This window comes from Neomonachus schauinslandi, chromosome 14 (genome assembly GCF_002201575.2).
Source record: "Neomonachus schauinslandi chromosome 14, ASM220157v2, whole genome shotgun sequence".
In the NCBI taxonomy this organism is placed as follows: Eukaryota; Metazoa; Chordata; class Mammalia; order Carnivora; family Phocidae; genus Neomonachus; species Neomonachus schauinslandi.
The window spans coordinates 63,718,273-63,737,924 of NC_058416.1; the positions used below are offsets into that span (position 1 = coordinate 63,718,273).

The 19,652-nt window shown below is 43.1% G+C and overlaps 1 protein-coding gene across 1 annotated transcript in view; it reads left to right on the forward strand.

Moving 5' to 3' along the window:
* Nucleotides 1-15,678, forward strand: part of PIEZO2 (piezo type mechanosensitive ion channel component 2) — a 500,927-nt gene extending 485,249 nt beyond the window's left edge. Inside the window, exons 40-47 of the mRNA XM_044921024.1 lie at nt 1,818-1,985; nt 4,509-4,913; nt 5,228-5,486; nt 8,375-8,557; nt 11,934-12,186; nt 13,133-13,265; nt 15,215-15,362; nt 15,460-15,678. Coding sequence (XP_044776959.1) covers nt 1,818-1,985; nt 4,509-4,913; nt 5,228-5,486; nt 8,375-8,557; nt 11,934-12,186; nt 13,133-13,265; nt 15,215-15,362; nt 15,460-15,678 — 1,768 coding nt within the window. The remainder of the gene's footprint in view (nt 1-1,817; nt 1,986-4,508; nt 4,914-5,227; nt 5,487-8,374; nt 8,558-11,933; nt 12,187-13,132; nt 13,266-15,214; nt 15,363-15,459) is intronic.
* Nucleotides 15,679-19,652: the final 3,974 nt, after the last annotated feature.

Here is a 19,652-nt window from a genome sequence, read left to right on the forward strand (position 1 = left end):
GGGGGGGGGGGGCTGCGCATGCTTGGTGTGGCCCCGCCCCCTGGGCGGAGACCCTGCCTGGGTGGGGCTGTCCCACAGGCCACGCTCCTGCGCCGGCATCCCTGTCACCCATCTTCACCTTTGGGCGTACTGCAGATGGGATGAGAGCCCAACAAATGACTTTGTATTCCCTTTGACTTACTGCAAAAGTCACTATTTCCTTCAGACCCAGCTGTAAAATGGCACTTGTTTTAATGGTTGTTTTATGAAATCAGATATCATCTACTTTCCCAGAAAATAAATTCTTTTAAATTGTGCAAGAAACATTAGATGACAGTCTAAGGAGCATTCCTAGATATGAAGGAGGTGGTTCTCCCCTGAAACATGTCACCTAAGAGGCTGCCGTGTGCCCCAAGGTGGCTCCAAGTGTGGGCTGATCAACGAGGTGACAGCAGCTGTCCCTTCAGGCTTGTCATCTGGGCCTGTTATCAGAAAGCTCCTCCTCTTCCCTTTCACTTTTAAAACTGCCCTGGATTGGACCACCAATTGGTCACACTCCACAGAACCCAACTGGGTGGGATGGTGTGGGATGTGAGGGTCAGCTGCTGCGACAGTGGACCCAGGCATTAATAAGATGAGTCAGACTTCAGGATTCCAACAGTGGTTCCCACGCAGAAAATCTGAGTAGGGCCGCAGGGGAGGGTACACGGTATCTTTTTGCCTGCAAACCCCTAAAAGGCCATGGGGGTGCGCCTCTAAAAATAGGAAATTAAATACAGACGTTCAGGAGCCAGGCCATTGGTGCTCGGGGTAGAAGATGCTTATTCTAGTAGCCTCCTTCAGAGGCTCTTTGGGGTGCTTGTCCCCCTTTGGGTTAAACTATACGTCAGCACTGAAATGATGCCTACGTCGTAACTGTGTCTGCTTCTTCTCCTCTAGTCGCTCACGCAGTCCTCAGTCCTGAATCCGCCACCATTCCCTCCCTGATTTTTGCTCCGTGGGGGCAACATGAGGATTTTAGCCAATGGGTTCTCGCCCTAATAACATCTGCCAAGACCCAAAACATGATCCAGAAGAAAAAAAGTCATTAGACAAAATGAGAAGTTAACAGACAAAATGACCCTGCCGTCGCTAGACTTCCTCTGTTGTTGTTGTTGTTGTTGGTACCATTTTATTTCTTTTTTTATTTTTCTTGGATGTTGGTTTATATCCAGTTGCATATCAAACCAGCATCTCTTCTCCACGCAAGGCATCTAGTTTGGCTTAACTGAATACCACTCAGAAAACAGGGTGGACAATTCAGTTCCTTGTGGTCATTTCTGAGCTTCCCTCTCTCATTGTTGGAGACTGTTATTTTTAAAACACTGAAATGTTCTGTATACATTTTACACGAGCAGATATTTCTGCTTCCGCAATTGGGTTACAAAATGCTTTCAATGCACTCAGAATTGGGAGCTCCAAATAAAACATATTGTCTTTAATGAAAACAGCAAAAAGCTCAGTTACAAAGTTATAAAGTATGAATTCCGCTCTGCGCAAGGCATGTTGGGACTTGTCATTGTTCCCGTTTCCTGCCCAACCCGGAGAGGGGACCATTCATGATTTATCACCAGCTGATACATTTTTACAAATCGAGAACCGCGGTGTCTCACCGTCCAGCCAGCCAGGCCCCCCCCCCCGACCTCCCTTCCCTGAGCCCCGCTGTGGTGTCGGCATCCGTAGTGGTGGTGTCGCGTGTGGTTTGCTGCATGGCGGTGTGTCGGTCGACTGATCCGCGTGTAAACTGATGTACCACTGGTGTTTTAACCCTGTGTCTCTGTGACTGTTTGCGCTGCTAGCTGCTACACCGAAGCAACCATGCTGTTCTCAAGGCAATCTACCCTTGATGATTTAGATGGACCAGAAACTGTTCCTAAAACAAGTGAGCGTGCTCGACCTAGGCTTCGTAAAATGTTCAGCATGGATATGTCCTCCTCATCAGCTGACAGTAGCAGTTTAGCATCAAGGTGCTTAACTCGTGCATGCTTTGTTCCAGAATTTTCTCACTTGTTCCCCTTCATGTCATTGCAGATATAAGTTCTTGTGATGTGTTTGTTTGTTTGTTTTATTAATTTTTATGTTAAGAATTTGCATGACTCACCAGAGCATCACCGCTCCTCATTCTGGGACATAACTGCTCATTCCCAGGACGGCATTCTCTGAAACTAACCGCTCTTCAGTTTTTGTCTGTTAGGAGTTTCTTAAAAATCCTTATCATAAACATTGTCCTCCGTTTTGTAAGTATTTTACACTTTCCATTTTTAAAGAAATAAGCGTGCTTCCTCCTTGATTGAGAGCTCATGTAGGCAGTCCTCACAGGGGAAAATGTGTCAGGAAAGACACATGCAATAGGAAAGAAAAAATATGCCACCTGTAGTCTTTTTAGTTGATAAGAATAATTCTGTAAAAGTTAGAATATATTTTGCCATTGGTTTTAGACAAGAGTATTATGATGCAGTAGAATATATCACCTTTGTAGACTGTAACTTGTACTGCTTTGGGCTTGAGTTGTCTCATTAAATCCTACCATAAAAGCATAATCATTTAGAAATGAAATTATTTACATAAGGTCCAAAAGTTCTTTTTGGAATTGCCTTTTAAAATGGCCCATGGGGGGCACAGAAACATCAGCTACATTGTGCTTATCCTGACACCAAAATAACCCAATCCAAGACGAATTTTAATTTTGACTGCACATAGTGGTAAATCAGAGGGGTGTTAACTTATTTTAGTTGGCAGCTGAATATCTTAAAACAGTGCTGCAGTATGCTGGAGGCTGGCATTGATGGGAATGCCTTGGCCGTTTGAGATGTCCCCTGGCAGGCACATGCTATTCCATTCCACTTGGCTGAGTCTTGAAGGTACCAGGACAAGCTGAATCCCTTAGGGCTAGACCTGATCCAAAACCATAAAGAGCATGCTTGTAATTGGTTAGGATCCAACTGGAAGTTAGACTTGATGTGGGCTTGGCTCCACTGCTCTGAAAATTGTCTAGGGTGACCAATCTCATGAACTTCCTAGGAGGCTGTTTAATCGAGGTAAGTCCTAGAAAAAAATCCAGTTTGCCTTGACATTCTGAGAGCTTTCTATATGATGTCCATACTGAAGGCCAAGGTCCTGGGAACATTAAACACATGAGTGGGCACTAAGTGCTCACACAAATGTTCTTCAGTCTCAGGATGCCACGAAGAGCTCTGCCTAGGTCTGATCATCCATCCATCCCATCTACACATCCATGCATCCATCCACTCACATTGACATGTCCACACTGGTGTCTGTGACACAAAAATGGGTGCAATCTGTGTATTTGAGAATCTCAATGTGTATGGACCCTAGCCGCTCACTATATGCCATTCGAATAACAGTACAATTTCCGAGTCTAATACAGTATGGCTCTACAACCACCAGATTCCACAACTCCAGAACATCTTTGCCCTTCTCCCCTTCAGGGGGCTGGGGTGGACAGTGAAAACAGGCATGCCATGAATTTCCCTGGCGTGGCTGCTGTATTTTCATTTCCAAAGTCTCTAGCAGGGACATAACAGGTAACATGAGGAGATAAAGGACTAAAGAAGGAGAGGTACAAGAGAGATGGACAGGTTGCTGAAAACAAAAGGTTAAGCTAAGTAGGGAAGCTTAGGGAGAATGAACACCCCCCAAGGAGAGCAGGTAGAAGAAAATAAGTTGAAGTCTTTTGGCGGGGAGAGAGCAGGAGTACACCCTGGGGGTGGAGCCAACAGTTCAAAGGGCCAAGGGTCCATAGCACTGGGGTGGGAAAATGGTGGTGTTTCCATGTGCAAAGCAAAGAATCCAGTGGGGGTGGCTGGGAGCTGGAGAGATGGTGAAAATTCAGTCAAATGTAATAAGCACCAGGAAGAAAAAGGCAAAGGATGGAAAAATAGGGGGGAGGAACAGATATTCAAGAAGAATGCCATTTTTTTTTTTCCATAAAGCATGCAGTTGTTTAATTTAGCCAATGTTTTATCATTCCTATCCTCCCCTTATGGGTAGGGGTGGACGCGTTGTGTAGAACTGAGAGTAGAGTACCTCCTGGCCAACACCCACAGACCCAGGCTGGCAAGGAGGCTTCCTGTTTCCAGTAGGCACCCTCCTTTAATGGAATGGTAGGTATGCTGCGCTAACTCTGTCTTGATTTGGGAATAAACACCGGAACCCATGGCTGTGAGTCCTGACCCGATTTAGACCACCTCTGTGCATAGGTGGGTTTAGCAACTTATGAGCCATGTCACGTGACTTGCTCAGGTTTTCAACCACCGTGTGTGTGCACTGTGGGCTTTTTGCTTATAAGGGGCTGCCATTTGCAGTCTCTGCAGACCAGACGGGAACATCCTGAAGGAATAAAGCAGGCGGGGTGGGGGTGGGTGTATTTAGTTTTCTCTGAATGTTTTTATTGGGGAGTGCTGAGAAGGTGTCGGGAGAGTCGGGAGGATACTGAGACCGGGCTGTGTGCCATCCCTCTCTCTGGACAGCGAGCCCACTCAGTGCACCATGCTGTACTCGCGCCAGGGGACCACGGAGACCATAGCGGAGGTGGAGGCCGAGCAGGACGACGAGGCGGCGGCCGGAGACGCGGGGCAGGGCGGGGAGGCCACGGCGGACGTGGGGCCGGAGGAGGCCTCGGAGGCCTCAGACGTCGGCCTCACCCCGGAGGCTGAGCTGCCGCAGTACTCCACCGAGGACGGGGACGTGGAGGCCCCGCCGTCCTACAGCAAGGCAGTCAGCTTCGAGCGCCTGTCCTTCTGCTCGAGGGATGACTCTGCAGGCCAGAGCCACATGGCCGTGAGTCCTGACGACAGCCGCTCGGACAGGCTCGAGTCCAGCATCTTACCGCCCCTGACTCACGAGCTGACAGCCAGCGAGCTGCTGCTGAACAAGTAAGAGCCCCGCGGGGGCTTCTGGGCCTTCTGTGCTTGGAGGGAGAGAAACTCCCGTGGACAGCCATCCACCTCGAGGGTCAAGCAAACAGACACAGTGTTGGGTGCTTCCATCGTGAACGACAGAACTAGCAAAAGCTGTCCAGAGTAGACATTGGTGCCCACATTTCTTTCTGTAATAGGCTATTAGGTTGACTTCCCCAGAAATCTGGGGACATGCGAAGCGGGGAGGGACAGGAGGGATCTTGCAAGGTGGAAATCAGTAATTTGGAGAAATGAAGAACCATTTGTTATCATGTTGTTTATTTTAATAGGATGTTCCATGATGACGAGCTTGAAGAGTCAGAGAAATTCTACGTCGGCCAGCCCCGGTTCTTGCTGTTGTTCTATGCCATGTACAACACTCTGGTGGCTCGCTCAGAAATGGTGTGCTATTTTGTGATCATACTAAACCACATGGTCTCTGCCTCCATGATCACCCTTGTGCTCCCCATTCTGATCTTCCTGTGGGCCATGCTGTCTGTCCCCAGGCCCAGTAGACGATTCTGGATGATGGCCATTGTCTACACAGAGGTAAGCTTGGGGTGGAACCTTCCTGGAAATCACTTTTGGCATTCACTCTAGGCGGGTCTGCCCTGTCTTCAGGACGGTTGAAATAGGATATTCAGCTAGATGGATGCTCTTAGATAGGCACACGATTATTATTAACAGCTGTTTAGTGCTAGCAATTGTATGTATTTTTACATTACACACCTCACACAAGATAGGTGCTACAGAGAAGGAAACAGCTTTAGTGAGACTAAATAATTGACCAAAGTTACCCAGCTGGCAAATGGTGGGGTGGGCTTTTGAAATCTGGTCATCCGTCCTATGATATTAACCACTGAGATAATGTGTTATGCGGAACTAAGTGTGGTGCCTGGTGCTGGTGGATGTCCAGTTGAGTGGACACTGAATTAAACAATACAGTAAGCATTTTGAATATAGTTTGGTACAACAGGCACATTTCCCATTTTTAAGCCTAAAAGCCAGTTTCCACACACCAAAACACAAAGCCATATAAGTGCCTATCTAAAAATCTGAATGACACAAGGGTAAGTTACCTTATTTTTGTCACATGTGAGGGGACAGGAGACACTCTTCCCAATTGTCTAAACCTGCTTTTCTATCCTTCCTTATTAAATATATAGAAGATCACAAATTTTCATGACAACAATAAAATTGGGCATAAAATGGGAGGCTCGATAGATTTGTGCCTTGGGTTATTGTAGTTCTTTGTATTCTGGGGTCTGTGAAGAAGGCTGATTTCTTACCTGGCTCATAAGGGAAAGTTTTCGCTAGCAGTGGTACTGTAATTGCTCCTTAAAGGAAAGAACTCATGATGGATGTACATTTAGATTCTAGAAATTTTGTAGGTTTATAGGTAATTCAGTAAAATAAAACAAGGTTATTTGCCAAATCATCTCAAAAGCATCAATTTAAAGTATTATGTATCTCATTTCCATAATAATTATTTAAATACATTTAAATGCTTATAAAAATAAAAGATGTAAAGCCAAATACATATCTATTATTTTAAGTAGGCTGTCCATCACAATCTCGCCAAAGTAATCATTTTTAAGTCTTACTTCCACTACATCACTTTGTGATCTGGGACATAAATGACTCCCTATTTGGGGAATGGGTCTGTTCTCTCTAACACCTTTGAGTGAGGGAGTTTCTAACCTAGAAGTAGAAGAGGGCAGGTACTAAGAACTTAGAAAAGGGAACAAGAGCTACTTATATGTAGCTTTCATCATAAAATAAAATTGTCCTAGTTAAGTTAAACTGGGTTCTCCATTTTCTCCATCACACCAAGGAGTGAGGAAGTGGAAAATTAAGTTGATGTTAATTCACTCTACAACTTAGACTATGTGCCAAAACCCTAGAACTGTGCTAGGCATGAGAAAAGGACAATAAGGTTTTTTTTGTTGTTTTTTTTTAAGTTTTTCTGTTTCTCAATGGCTCACAGACTAATGTGGCAAACATATGTTGTAAACAAAGAACTGCCCTGTAATATGACACAAAACTGCATTAGAGTATACAAGAAAGATGGATACTGTGCCTCATGCAGGCTGAGTGGAGTGGAGAGAGGCTATCATGGCAAATTCTCAGTGGAAGACATCTTGGACCTGAGTCTTGAGGGATGAATGTAAAGTCACCAAAGGATGGAAAGCAAAGGGAGCTGCAAGTCATTGGGAATAACCCATGCAAAGAAACACAGGCATATGACGCTCTAGCATGTGCCAGGAATGACAGGTGGCTTTCGATGGCTGGAAGGCAGGCTGTGAGTGGACAGCACAATAGCAGGATCTTGGGAATGTCAACAGGGTTTATGCTCAGGACTTTCTCCCCCTGGTATGGAAATATTTGAGCAGGGGCATGACCCAGTAATGCTTGTCTTTACCAAGGTTTTACACAAAATGAAATCATGTGAAGGCATGGAGACCAGCTGGGAAACTGTCTAGGTAAGAGGTCAGAGGATGTGAACTGACCCAGCGGCGATGAGGCTGAAGATGAATGGGTAAATGAGAAGTTCTAGTAAGAGACTAAAACAGTTTGGGGTGTGAGTGAGAAGGGAAAGTCAAGGATGGTCTTCAGGTTTCTGTTCTGGCATCCGGGATGTGACGGTGCTGCTCAGACGATAAGGAGCACAGGACTGTTCTTTGCAGAGGCTTGAATGTAAGAAGGAGAGAGACGGGAGAAGACGTAAAATGAGACTCTAGGTCAAAAGAGGATTTTTGAAATATTTTTATTGATGAATTACATATATTGTAATTATCCTCTGGTGACACAGATGTTAGAGGGATGCTTAAATGAGGCACATCAAATTTCTCATGTGTCTTTGTCGCAAACCACCTCTCTACAACATTTATACCCTGAACTAGTCACCATAACTGGCAAGTCTTTGTTTTATTTACTTTATTTCTTCTTGAGGAGAACTTCCAGGGAGCAATAAAATGGTGAGAAGAAAGAGATCAGAGGAAAGTGAAAATAGACATTGAAACTGCCTGAGATGCTCAGAAAGATTACAAATCAAAGAAATACATAAAATATAAACTTCGTTTTGTTCAAGTTTTTCCTCATTACTGTATTTTAATAGCTGAATAACTATATAAATATCTCATTAAGTCAGTATAAATTAGCCAACTCCTCAAAAATAGAGAAAATCATTTAAGTAGGTGTGGTAAGTAACCGGACTGACCCTCATGTATCTGCAATCAGGCACTCACAAGAGTAAAATATTACTCTTGGTCTAAAGTCCATGTGAGAAGGATAATGTTATTATTCCACATAATTATGTTCATTCTTATCATCAAAATTATGAAATGATCTTTAAATTTTTTATATCACTGTTTTTTATATATAGCCATTTTTAAAAGGAGTAATTTTTTTTTTTAATTTCCATCATCCGTGTGTAGGTGGCAATTGTGGTCAAGTATTTCTTCCAATTTGGGTTCTTTCCCTGGAACAAGAATGTGGAATTGAACAAAGATAAACCTTACCACCCACCTAATATCATAGGAGTGGAAAAGAAAGAAGGTTATGTCCTTTACGATCTCATTCAGCTCCTGGCTCTTTTCTTCCATCGGTCAATTTTGAAGGTATGGCACATTAATACCTGACCAGCACATATTGATGATTGCAGCCACCTGTGATATCCCTGGAGAACCTGAACATTAGGACTGGTCATGAGGCCAGGGGGCCAATGAGTGCATCTACTTGTATGCTCTTTTTCTTTCTTTAGCAGCTACGTTCATTTAGTGGACATTTTCTCTAACACTGTGTGCTCAGTAATGGAACTTGTTAAAATTTGGGAGAAAATTCCCCCATATTTCTACTTCTATTATGAAGATATCATACTTAATCCATATTTGTGGGAATTGCTTGGATGGTGTGCAATGTCTTCATGCTTAATACACTAAATTCTGCTCCTTGTTTAAGCCAGAACACCAGAGAGCTACAATTTAGGGTAGATCATATTGCCTCTCATCTCGATTCCAACTTCTGCCTACTTTCTTTTAGTAGAATTGCTTTTGTTGGATACTTCTTGTCATGAAACTATTAGCTTTATTGAGAGACCATACATTAAATGGTTGCGTGAAGCCCAAAGCTGTGCTTCTTGTAAGCTTATTGTTGAGAAAGCCATTCATTACACTACTCTGGCAAGACCTATTTACAGGATGGTCTGTCTCAGGTTCAGCAACTCTTGTCATCCCCCTGAAAAACCATGTGGGTTTTTCTTCTTGTACACTGTGAACTATAAGCTAAGCTTGCAAATACACTACTCAACTCTAAAAATTAGAAATTGCTGCATAATACACATTTTATGTATCAATGTGCCAATTGTCACTACCTTACTTCTGTCTCTTATTTTAACCTGGTCTCATTTTTTATAAAATATTTCAAATTCATTTTATTAAGTAGTATCTTCATTAGTTCCTTTTGAGAACAAGCTGACATAAGTTAATACACACACACACACACATATAGACATATGTAACAATGTGTTCGACTTCTGTCCTACTCAGCATGCTATTTCAAACTGGGCCTCCTCTGCGTACACCTTGGTCAGGATTTTCACTCTGTCTTCATCACCTTGCAAAATGTGCAAGTCCCTAACCCTCCACTCAGGGGGAGGCTTACCTGGGTCACAGGGGTGTGCTGGGTTTGCAAAGGTATATTATCCAAGGAAACCAGTTAGCCAGAATTGAATTTGGCTAGAATTTCCAGTTCTTCTGATAAGTTACCTGAATTCATAGAGTTTACTAATTCTTGTTATGAATATATTAACAAATATATTAACATCATTTCTTTAGTTCTAGAAATTAAAGTTTAAATTTCTGCATTTAAGACATGGTAGTATTATGTTGTATGTCAATTGCACCTCAATTTTTTTTTAAAAAAGACATAATCATATAGATTGGGTCACTTCAGAACTCTCTTGCAACTTTTGTGCATCATTTAAAAAGTTTGTGGGGGCACCTGGGTGGCTCATTTGGTTAAGCGTTCGCCTCTTGATTTCAGCTCAGGTCATGAGCTCAGGGTCGTTAGATTGAGCCCTGCATCGGGCTCTGCATGGGGCATGGAGCCTCTCTCCCTCTCCCTATGCCCCTCCCCTGCTGCTCACACTCTCTAAAAAATTTTTTTAAAGTTAAAAATAAAAAATCAATTAAAAATTTTTATAAATCTTTAGGCATTTTTGCTGCCTTTTCATTAATATTTAAATGGTTTAAGAGCTATAATTGTATATTTAACAAATACAATACACAATAAACAAAATTTTGGTGTTTCATATTGATATACTTACTCTGATTTCTTCTTAGAAAATTTCATATATATGGTGAATGTATTTGAGGTACTATTATGCTGAAATTTTGACTAATGATATGAAAAATAGTTTTGGGGATGACAAATCTTTTCATAAGAAGACAAAACTACCCTATAGCTTTGGAAACCTATTAAACAGTGCTGCTATGGAAACCAAACAACTCAAACTATATGGAAATTTCAAAAGTGGCTAAAACCATCCTATTTGATATGAGTTGCTAGAAATTTTATAAATAATTGGAAGAGATCACTAACAAATATGCCACTATGAAAGTAGTAAAAGAATCTAAGTATGTTCAAATGTTGGCAAAAGAGGAAACAACTTTTAAAATAATGTAAAAGAAAAATGATTTAAAAGAAATCAGTAGAAGTTGAAAAATCTCATTATGAAAATCTAGAATGTTTGCTATGTTTATAAGAATAGCATCCATTGAATATCTTTTAGAAACAATATATTTATTAATATTTAAGAATGGTCTGTAAATTAGGTGACTTTTTCTTTTAATGAATTGATCATTCTACAAGTTATTTTTTGACCAACTGAATTTTGGCAAATTGGCCTGGAGCTCTTATCCTCTACAGCCTGTGTCAGAGGGAGGACTGGGCAAGGTTCTGGGGAATAAATGCATAGCCTGGCAGTCTGGGAACCCAGAAGGCAGTGGGCTCACTGGGGAGCTTCAAGCAGCAGCAGCAAGTTCATTGGAAGGGGGATTTGCTGTCCAGGCAGCATCTTGCACCAGCAAGGTCCCTGTTTTTTCTCAGCCTCTTCTGCTGTCCTTCCTCCTGTCTGTTCTACCAGCCCCTTTTGCTTATTCTTTGAAGCAAAATCAAGACTCTCCAGAGTGCATCATAATCTCTGTCTTATATGAGGACCAACATTTTTTGGGTAAAGTATTTGCTGCTCTGTTCCTGACTCAGCCATGGGTGATCCAGGGGTACACATCTTACTGTGTAGGTTGAGGGAAGGGCAGCATCATTATCCAAGTATAGATACTTGGTGAACATGGGGCAGTGGGGCTAAATTCACCCATTGATATTTAAAATGCTACTTGTAAGCACAGAGAAATATGTTCTAGAAAGTGCTTTCACTCAGGAACAAGTCAAGTGATTCTAATTCCACCCTTACTCCATCCACCAAACATCATCTGCCTCCATATGTCAGTTAATTAGCCAAACTCTTATGATCTGCACCCACTCATCCTCACTCTACTGGGACCATCATAAGCATCTAGATAATAAGCTTTCCTAGAATCCATTGGTTTTCTAATCTTTTCTCTGCTTTACTGCAGTATGAATGACAAAAAATTGTAGTAGATTTAAAGTGTGATGTGGTTTACGTAGTGAACGTGCCGTGGTGATGTGATTTACGTATACACTGTGAAAGGACCCCTTCCATGGAGCTAATTACTACCCATCACCTCCCATATGTGTCTGTGTTCTTTTCCTTTTTTTTTCTTTTTTTTTTTTTTTGGTGAGAACATTTAAATTCTAACTCTCTTAGCACATGTCAGTTATATAATACAGTGTCACCAACTGTAGTCACCATATCTCACGTTTGGCTTTCTAATCATGGGGGATGTGATACTGTAGGGCAGAATATAGCTCCCTCCCTTGGAACGGCCCCCTGAGTTGTCCCTTATGCTTTCTCAGTGCCATGGCTTGTGGGATGAAGATGACATCACCGACAGTGGCACAGACAAGGAAGAGTCAGATGATGAGCTCTCCCTCAGTCGTGGCAGGAGAGCCTCCTCCGATTCTCTCAAATCCATCAACCTGGCCGCATCGGCAGAGTCGGTACACGTATCCTTCCCGGAGCAGCCCACTGCCATCCGGAGGAAGCGATCGGGAAGCAGCTCCCAGATATCCCCCAGATCCAGCTTTTCTTCCAATAGGTCCAAAAGAGGTATCTGTCCCATGATATCCTTAGGCTAGAATAACTCCTGAGTTTTCTGGTTGTTCTGGTTCTAGTGGGTCTGGGTCTTGGGCAGGGGTGTTTATTGGGTGCTATCAAGGAGACAGATGTTGTGATATGACAAGAAAGTACTTTGAAATCAGACAGACCTGAGTTCAGATCCTGGCTCAGCTGTGTGACCTGGGGCAGTCACAACATTCTTCAAAATGTCTGATTCCTTCCCAGGACAAAGACTTCAGGTAATTGTGAAAAGGGGCCAGGACACCTGCCCGTGTGGGCACTTGCTAGTTTTTAAGTCATATCCAGAGAATTCTTCTGGGTGTGTCCAGAATGCTATAAATCACATTTTATTTTGAAAATATTTTTAGATTCAATCAAGGGAACTTTTAGCAAAGCCATCTATTTATACTCTAGTTGTTCATTTCTTATTAACTAGTGAGTATCATCAGCAGATAGACAGGCCCGGCAGTTGCCACTCTTGGAGAAATTGGGTTTTTGTATTTATAGTGCTAATGCCTAAAGCTTTCCAAACACCTGCATATTCGTCTTCAGAATACACCTTTTAGTCATCCAATATTCATTTTACAGTTAGAGAAATCTGGACATGAAAAAGACATGGGTCATGGACCCAATCTGGAACTCCCACAACCTGGGGCCCCAGTTAGCACCTCTAGTCTCTTTCTTCCGGGGATAAAGATCACATAACAATGCCAGAAAGAGCCAGTGTTGGGTGTAGAAGCCCACAGATGCATTTTACTGTGGAGGCAGGTTGAAACTGCAGATTCCAAGTCCTCCTGTGTTCCTACAGGCACCTGTGTATACTCACCCTCTAAATCCACTTCAAGCCATCCTCTGCCATGTGGGTTCCAGGGGCTTCTGCGGTATTCATGTCAACAAACCCGTAACTCAGTGCATCTTGGTTTCTTTTTATTTCTAGGCAGCACAAGCACCCGGAACAGCAGTCAAAAAGGAAGCAGTGTTTTAAGCATCAAGCAGAGAAGCAAAAGGGAGCTTTATATGGAAAAGCTTCAAGAACATTTAATCAAAGCTAAAGCATTTACCATAAAGAAGTGAGTGCCTGAAGACACTTGGATGGTGTGTTTTATTTTAGGGCCAGGGAGCTAGTATCAATTGTTTCATATAAACCAGGGCTAAAGAGCAGAGAAGTTACTTCTCATATCACAGACATATCTGCGTAAGGCAGAAGAAAATGACCCATTATCATATTGTTCTTAATGGAGATATAATTGACATATAACATTAGGTTAAGTTCATGTGTACAACATAATGACTTGATATATGCATATGTTGTGGAATGATCACCACAATAAGTGTAGTTAACATTCATCACCACATATAGTTACAAATTTTTTTCTTATGATGAGAATATTTAAGGTTAATGTATGGTACAGGATTAATTAACTGCAGTCACCATGCTGTACATTACATCCCCAGGACTAACTTATTTTATAAACGGAAGTTTGTATACTTTGACCCCCTTCACCCATTTTGCTCAGCCCCCATTCCTGGCAACAATCAATTTGTTCTCTGTCTCTATGAGGAAGGGGTTTGGGTTTTGATTTTTTTTTTAGATTCCATGTATTAGTGAGATCATATGTTATCTGATTTTCTCTGACTTGTTCCATATATAATATATATATTTCATTATATTCCATTGTGTGTCTGTGTGTGTGTACACACACACACACCATATTTTTGTTATCCATTCATCCATCAATGGACACTTAGGCTGCTTCCCTGTCTCAACTGTTGTAAATAATGCTGCACTTAACCTAGGGTGCAGATATCTTTTTGAGTTAGTAGTTTTCATTTCCTTCAGATAAACACCCAGAAATGGAATTGCTGTATCGTATGGTAGTTCTATTTTTAATTTGGGGGGGGAGCCTCCATATTGTTTTCCACCATGACTGCACCAATTTACATTCCCACCAACAGTGCACGAGAGTTCTCTTCTTTCCACATCTTCACCAACACCTGTTATTTCTTGTCTTTGTGCTGATTACCATTCTAACAGGTGTGAGGGGATGTGTTGCTTTTAAAAATCACTTTTCTGTGTGATTCATTTTTATATCCATTATGTTTATAAACATAGTTTTCCTTTTTGAATAGAATAAATGATTTCAAGGATTCCTGGTATGTATTTCCAAGCATCATCATGCTAAAGTCCAACCAGATGGAGAAGTGTATGATGTCAAAGTTGGAAGGGACTTAGAGAAACACTCTCATCCTAGAGAGGGGAAACTGAGGTCCAACATCACACAGCTGGTCTCTAGCAAAATGCACCCTCCCCCCACCCGCCCAAGTGCCAGGGACATAGGCATCTCTCGAGCAATGGGAATGGAGGAGGTTCAGCAGGGCTGGCCCTGGATGTGGGCTCTGAGACCAGGAGCGCCATCCAACCTGAACATGGCCTTGAATTGAAGACAGAGGCTGGACAGAACAAGGTGCAGTTAAAAGCCCAAGGCACTACCTGGGAATCAGGAGGGGCACAGGACCCAAAAAGGGGAAGAGCAGGGGCTACCTAATGTGTCCTTGGTGCTCGGGTCAGACTCCAGGTCTAAGCACTGCCATGTAGTCCCATATAATTCTCACAGCAGCCCTGAGTCTCAGGTCTGCTTCTTACCCGAGGTTTACAATAGAGGAAACAAAAACACAGAGAACTAAGTGGCGTGCTCAGGGGCTCCCAGACGGGGAGTCATTGAATCAGGTGACAAACCCAGCGCCTCATTTCCGGGACTTGAGACCACTGTTATGCTTCAAGCAGGAGAGGAGGCCTGTGGTCTCATCAGCAAAAAGGGCCATAGTGCCTTCCTTGGCAATGAATTTGTCTACTCTCTGTTAGAGCAGGAGCCACCCGTAGCAGACTCTGCTCAGGCTGAAGAGGGTAGTGTGACCTGCTTGGAGAGAGGGATGCAGAGGAATGGAATGATGGCGGTATCTGGTCATTCCTCCCATCCTGCCCCTCCTGAAGCAAGTGCTGGGGATCTCTATTTTGCAGGACTCTGCAAATATATGTGCCCATCAGACAGTTCTTCTACAACCTCATCCACCCAGACTACAGTGCTGTGACCGACGTGTATGTGCTCATGTTCCTGGCTGACACTGTTGACTTTGTCATCATCGTCTTTGGCTTCTGGGCCTTCGGGGTAGGTTGGGGGCAAAGGCCACTATTCATCCAGTGAGCAAGAGTGATGCTGTCCTGTGAAATGCCACTCATGCCTGAACCTGTTGTTTCCTTCCCAGAAACACTCAGCAGCAGCAGACATCACCTCTTCACTGTCAGAGGACCAGGTTCCTGGGCCATTTTTGGTGATGGTCCTCATTCAGTTTGGAACCATGGTGGTGGACCGAGCCCTATACCTCAGGAAGACTGTACTGGGAAAGGTCATTTTTCAGGTCATTCTCGTGTTTGGAATTCACTTCTGGATGTTCTTCATCTTGCCTGGTGTGACTGAGAGGTAAGGTGGAAGCTGGAGGCATGCACCCACTTTAATGCAAATATATTGCAGAAGGTTATCATCCCATATGCATCGCCACAACAGAATCACCAGGTACAGACAGAGGCATGGCAGAACAGCACCACAGGGTTGGAAAAGTTAGAGGTCTTCGTCAATATTAAATTCGGTATGAATCCAAAATGTGAATTGATTCCTCAAAAACATTTTCATTGCATGTCCATATGTATTCATAGAAATAGGGTTTTTAGAATGAGAGGAGTGACAACCTTAGTGATCTGAGAAAACCAGGGTCCTTCCATTGTCAGTGTCTCCATACCTTAGTAGACAGAGGTGAACTGGAGCATGGTCTTATGGGCATTCCTAAGAGGATGAGAGGATATCAGACTACGTCATATGAAAAATGGATGAAAAAAATGGAGACCGTTTAGTAGAAGAAAATATAGAGGGGTTGTGGGTGGCAGATGACAGTAGTATCTGCCACATAGGGTAGTTGTGGGCATCCAATGTGACAGTGTTTGGAAAGCGCCTGGCAGAGGAAGGAGAGTGGGGGGGGGGGGATTCAGCCCCATGACGCCATGATGTTCCTGTTGTTAATACAACTATTGCTGCTGGTTAAGATGTGCTGGAGATGGGGTGGGAAGTGGAGGGGGGGGCACATAAAAAGAGCAGCCTAAAGTTTGATGGGAAAAGGGCTGGTGAGATCCTTGGAGGTAGCTGGCTACTACCTTTCACTCTGTCTCCTTGAACTCTAAGCTCCAACCATATTGACCCTCTTCAGTTCCCTGAGGATGCTACATCCTCCTGCACCTCAAAGGACCTTGTTCACTGCCCTTCTGTCCCACCTCAAACCCACTCTTCCTCCTCACTCTGTAGATTTCCCAGGCTGCCTCCACCCGAAACACTACTTGGGACCAAGTCGGTGCTTAATGCATGAACAAATGAATGGGTCAGTGGATAGAAGAGAAAGAAGGGGGACAGCTATAAGTGGGTGGTAATGGGAGCAAAGGGTCAGTACTAGGGGACATGGAAGCAACCATATAATGTAATAGGAATGATCTATTTAATTAACATATCATTAAAAGTCTTCATGTTCAACAGTAAAATCGAGGGCGCCTGGGTGGCTCAGTTGGTTAAGCGACTGCCTTCGGCTCAGGTCATGATCCTGGAGTCCCTGGATCAAGTCCCGCATCGGGCTCCCTGCTCGGCAGGGAGTCTGCTTCTCCCTCTGACCCTCCCCCCTCTCATGTGCTCTCTCTCATTCTCTCTCTCTCAAATAAATAAATTTAAAAAAAAGAAAAGAAACAACAGTAAAATCGATCTTTTTATCATTCCTCAAAAGTCATTCCTGGGGCGCCTGGGTGGCTCAGTTGGTTAAGCGACTGCCTTCGGCTCAGGTCATGATCCTGGAGTCCCGGGATCGAGTCCCGCATCGGGCTCCCTGCTCAGCGGGGAGTCTGCTTCTCCCTCTGACCCTCCTCCCTCTCCTGCTCTCTCTCTCTCATTCTCTCTGGCTCAAATAAATAAATAAAATCTTTAAAAAAAAAAAAAAAAAGTCATTCCTGGCCAAGCCTCATGAATAACATGCCAGTCAGGCTGGCTAATGCTTTTCCAAGTGTGACTGGAAAGTCATGAAAACTTCTCTCACTTATATGTTCCATAACTTGACTCAAATGTCATTCCTGACAAGGAAATCCAAATCTCTTCTGACAGTGCTGGAGTTGCATGTCTGCTCTCACTTGAATGGCTAGGCTTTGACCTCTTGATTTTAGTGGCAATGCAAATATTTTAAAAGGAAAAATGGAATTAGGATAATTTTCCCTGAGTCTGAAGTAGAACTAAGTAAAGAAAGGGGCTACCTAGAAGACTACCAACAGCCCAGTATGTCTTTCACACCATACTGTGTATGGGGAGAGTAAACATAGCTTGGCTGATAAAACTAACTCAGATTAAGGCAAACTTTTGTAAAAATACTAGAACTTGTTCATGAGAACATTGTGGATCTTATTCGTTAGTCTTTAAAATAGAGTAAATGTGATTTTTCTCTATAAATAATTCTATATATATCAATTAAGAGAAATAAACCACATTCAACACGCATGGTAGTTGAATGATGCATGTTGCTTATTTCTGTGACATTTGAAAGCATCAATAGGCATTCTCCACCAGCCTTCCTAGAAACTCTTAATTTCAGAGATGAAAGAGATCTTTAAAAGCTTTCTAGACCTACTGATTTCACAGAAGAAGGTAGGTGAAACCCAAACAGAGAGTGATGTCCCCAAAGTCACTGAGCTAGCTACTGGTGAGACCAGATCCCAATCACAGACCAGGAGCGCCATCCAACCTGAACATGGCCTTGAATTGAAGACAGAGGCTGGACCGAACAAGGTGCAGTTAAAAGCCCAAGGCACTACCTGGGAACCAGGAGGGGCACAGGACCCAAAAAGGGGAAGAGCAGGGGCTACCTTGACCTTGACCCTACTGTATGCTACAACCCTCCTCCCACGGGAAGCATCCTGTACTCACTCCCAAGCAGATTTGTTAAAATAATATAGCCTACTATTCATTATGCAGTTGTGAAAAGGATTTGATTTTTCCATCCCCAGAAGAGAGCTCCAGAACATGGATCTTGCCCTGTCCAGATAGAAGAGCCTTCACAAAGACTGTTGCTTCCAGAAATATGATGGCAAAGCCCCCGAGAATCCTTTAGCAGGATCAAATCACCAAATAGTTGGGTTATTCCCGCTTGGATGAGTTTCCTATTGACGCTATAACAAATTACCACCAACTTAGAGCTTAAGACAAAATAAACTTACCATCTTACTGTTGTGTAGGTCAGGCGTCTGACACAGGTCTCACTGGACTAAAATCAAGGTGTTGGCAGGGCTGCAGTTCTTTCTAAAGGCTTTGGGGGAGAATCCCTTTCCATTCCTTTTCCAGTTCCTGGAGGTGCCAGCCTTTCTTGGCTCATGACCCCACCTTAGCCTTCAAAGCCACCATCAGTGTGTGGGGTCCTCTCCTCATTGCGCCACTCTGCCTGTTGCTCCGCCATCGTGGCTGCCTCTGACCACAGCTGAGAAAGATTTCTCCCTCTAAGGGTCCGTTGATTAGATTCAGCCCACCTGGATAACCTAGGCGCTCTCCCTACCTCAAGGACCTTAACCCAATCTCAACTATAAAGTCTTCTTTGCCACGAAAAGTAACAGTAATTAAGCAGTAATACCTTCCAAACCAAACAGAGCTGGAGTGTTTGTTATAATGACTGAATGAATGAAAACCTCTTTTGTGATTTACAATCATGTGTATTCAATTCAGTTTTTTATTTATTGAGCACCTGCTATGTCCAGGGCAGTAGGCCAGGGGAAAAGGGGCATGACTCCATTGTGCATAAGGCAGGGGCCTGGCCCCACGTGGGAAGGACCACACAATGGCTTCCAGGGATTGAGACACTATGATAAATACTGAAAGTTTGGTTGCAGTTGTACATCTAAAACTAATATAATGTTATATGCCAAAAGTATCTCAATTTTTAAAATAATAAAAACTTAAAAAGGTATTGAACAGTTCCATCACCCAAAAACTCTCCTGTACCTTCTGTTGGACCCTTCTCCTTCACTTCTATCGTCTGGTACATCCATTTTCTGTTCCTACAATGTTGCCTTTCCCAGAATGTCATATAAATGGAATCACACATTCTATGGCTTTTGAGGCTGGCTGTTTCCACTTGGTGTAATGTATTTGACATTCATCCATGTCGTTGCATGTGTCAGGACTTAATTACTTTTTGTTGGTCAGTAGTATTCTATTGTATAAATGTACTGAAGAGTGCTTAAATATAGAAAAGTTGAAGGACATTTGGGTTGTTTATACTTCTTTGGCAATTACGATCACACTGCATGTATAAGCTGCTATAAACATTTTTTTTAAATGGCCACAGAGATCATGTCTATCTCATTGGACCTCACATTTGAGCCTCACCTA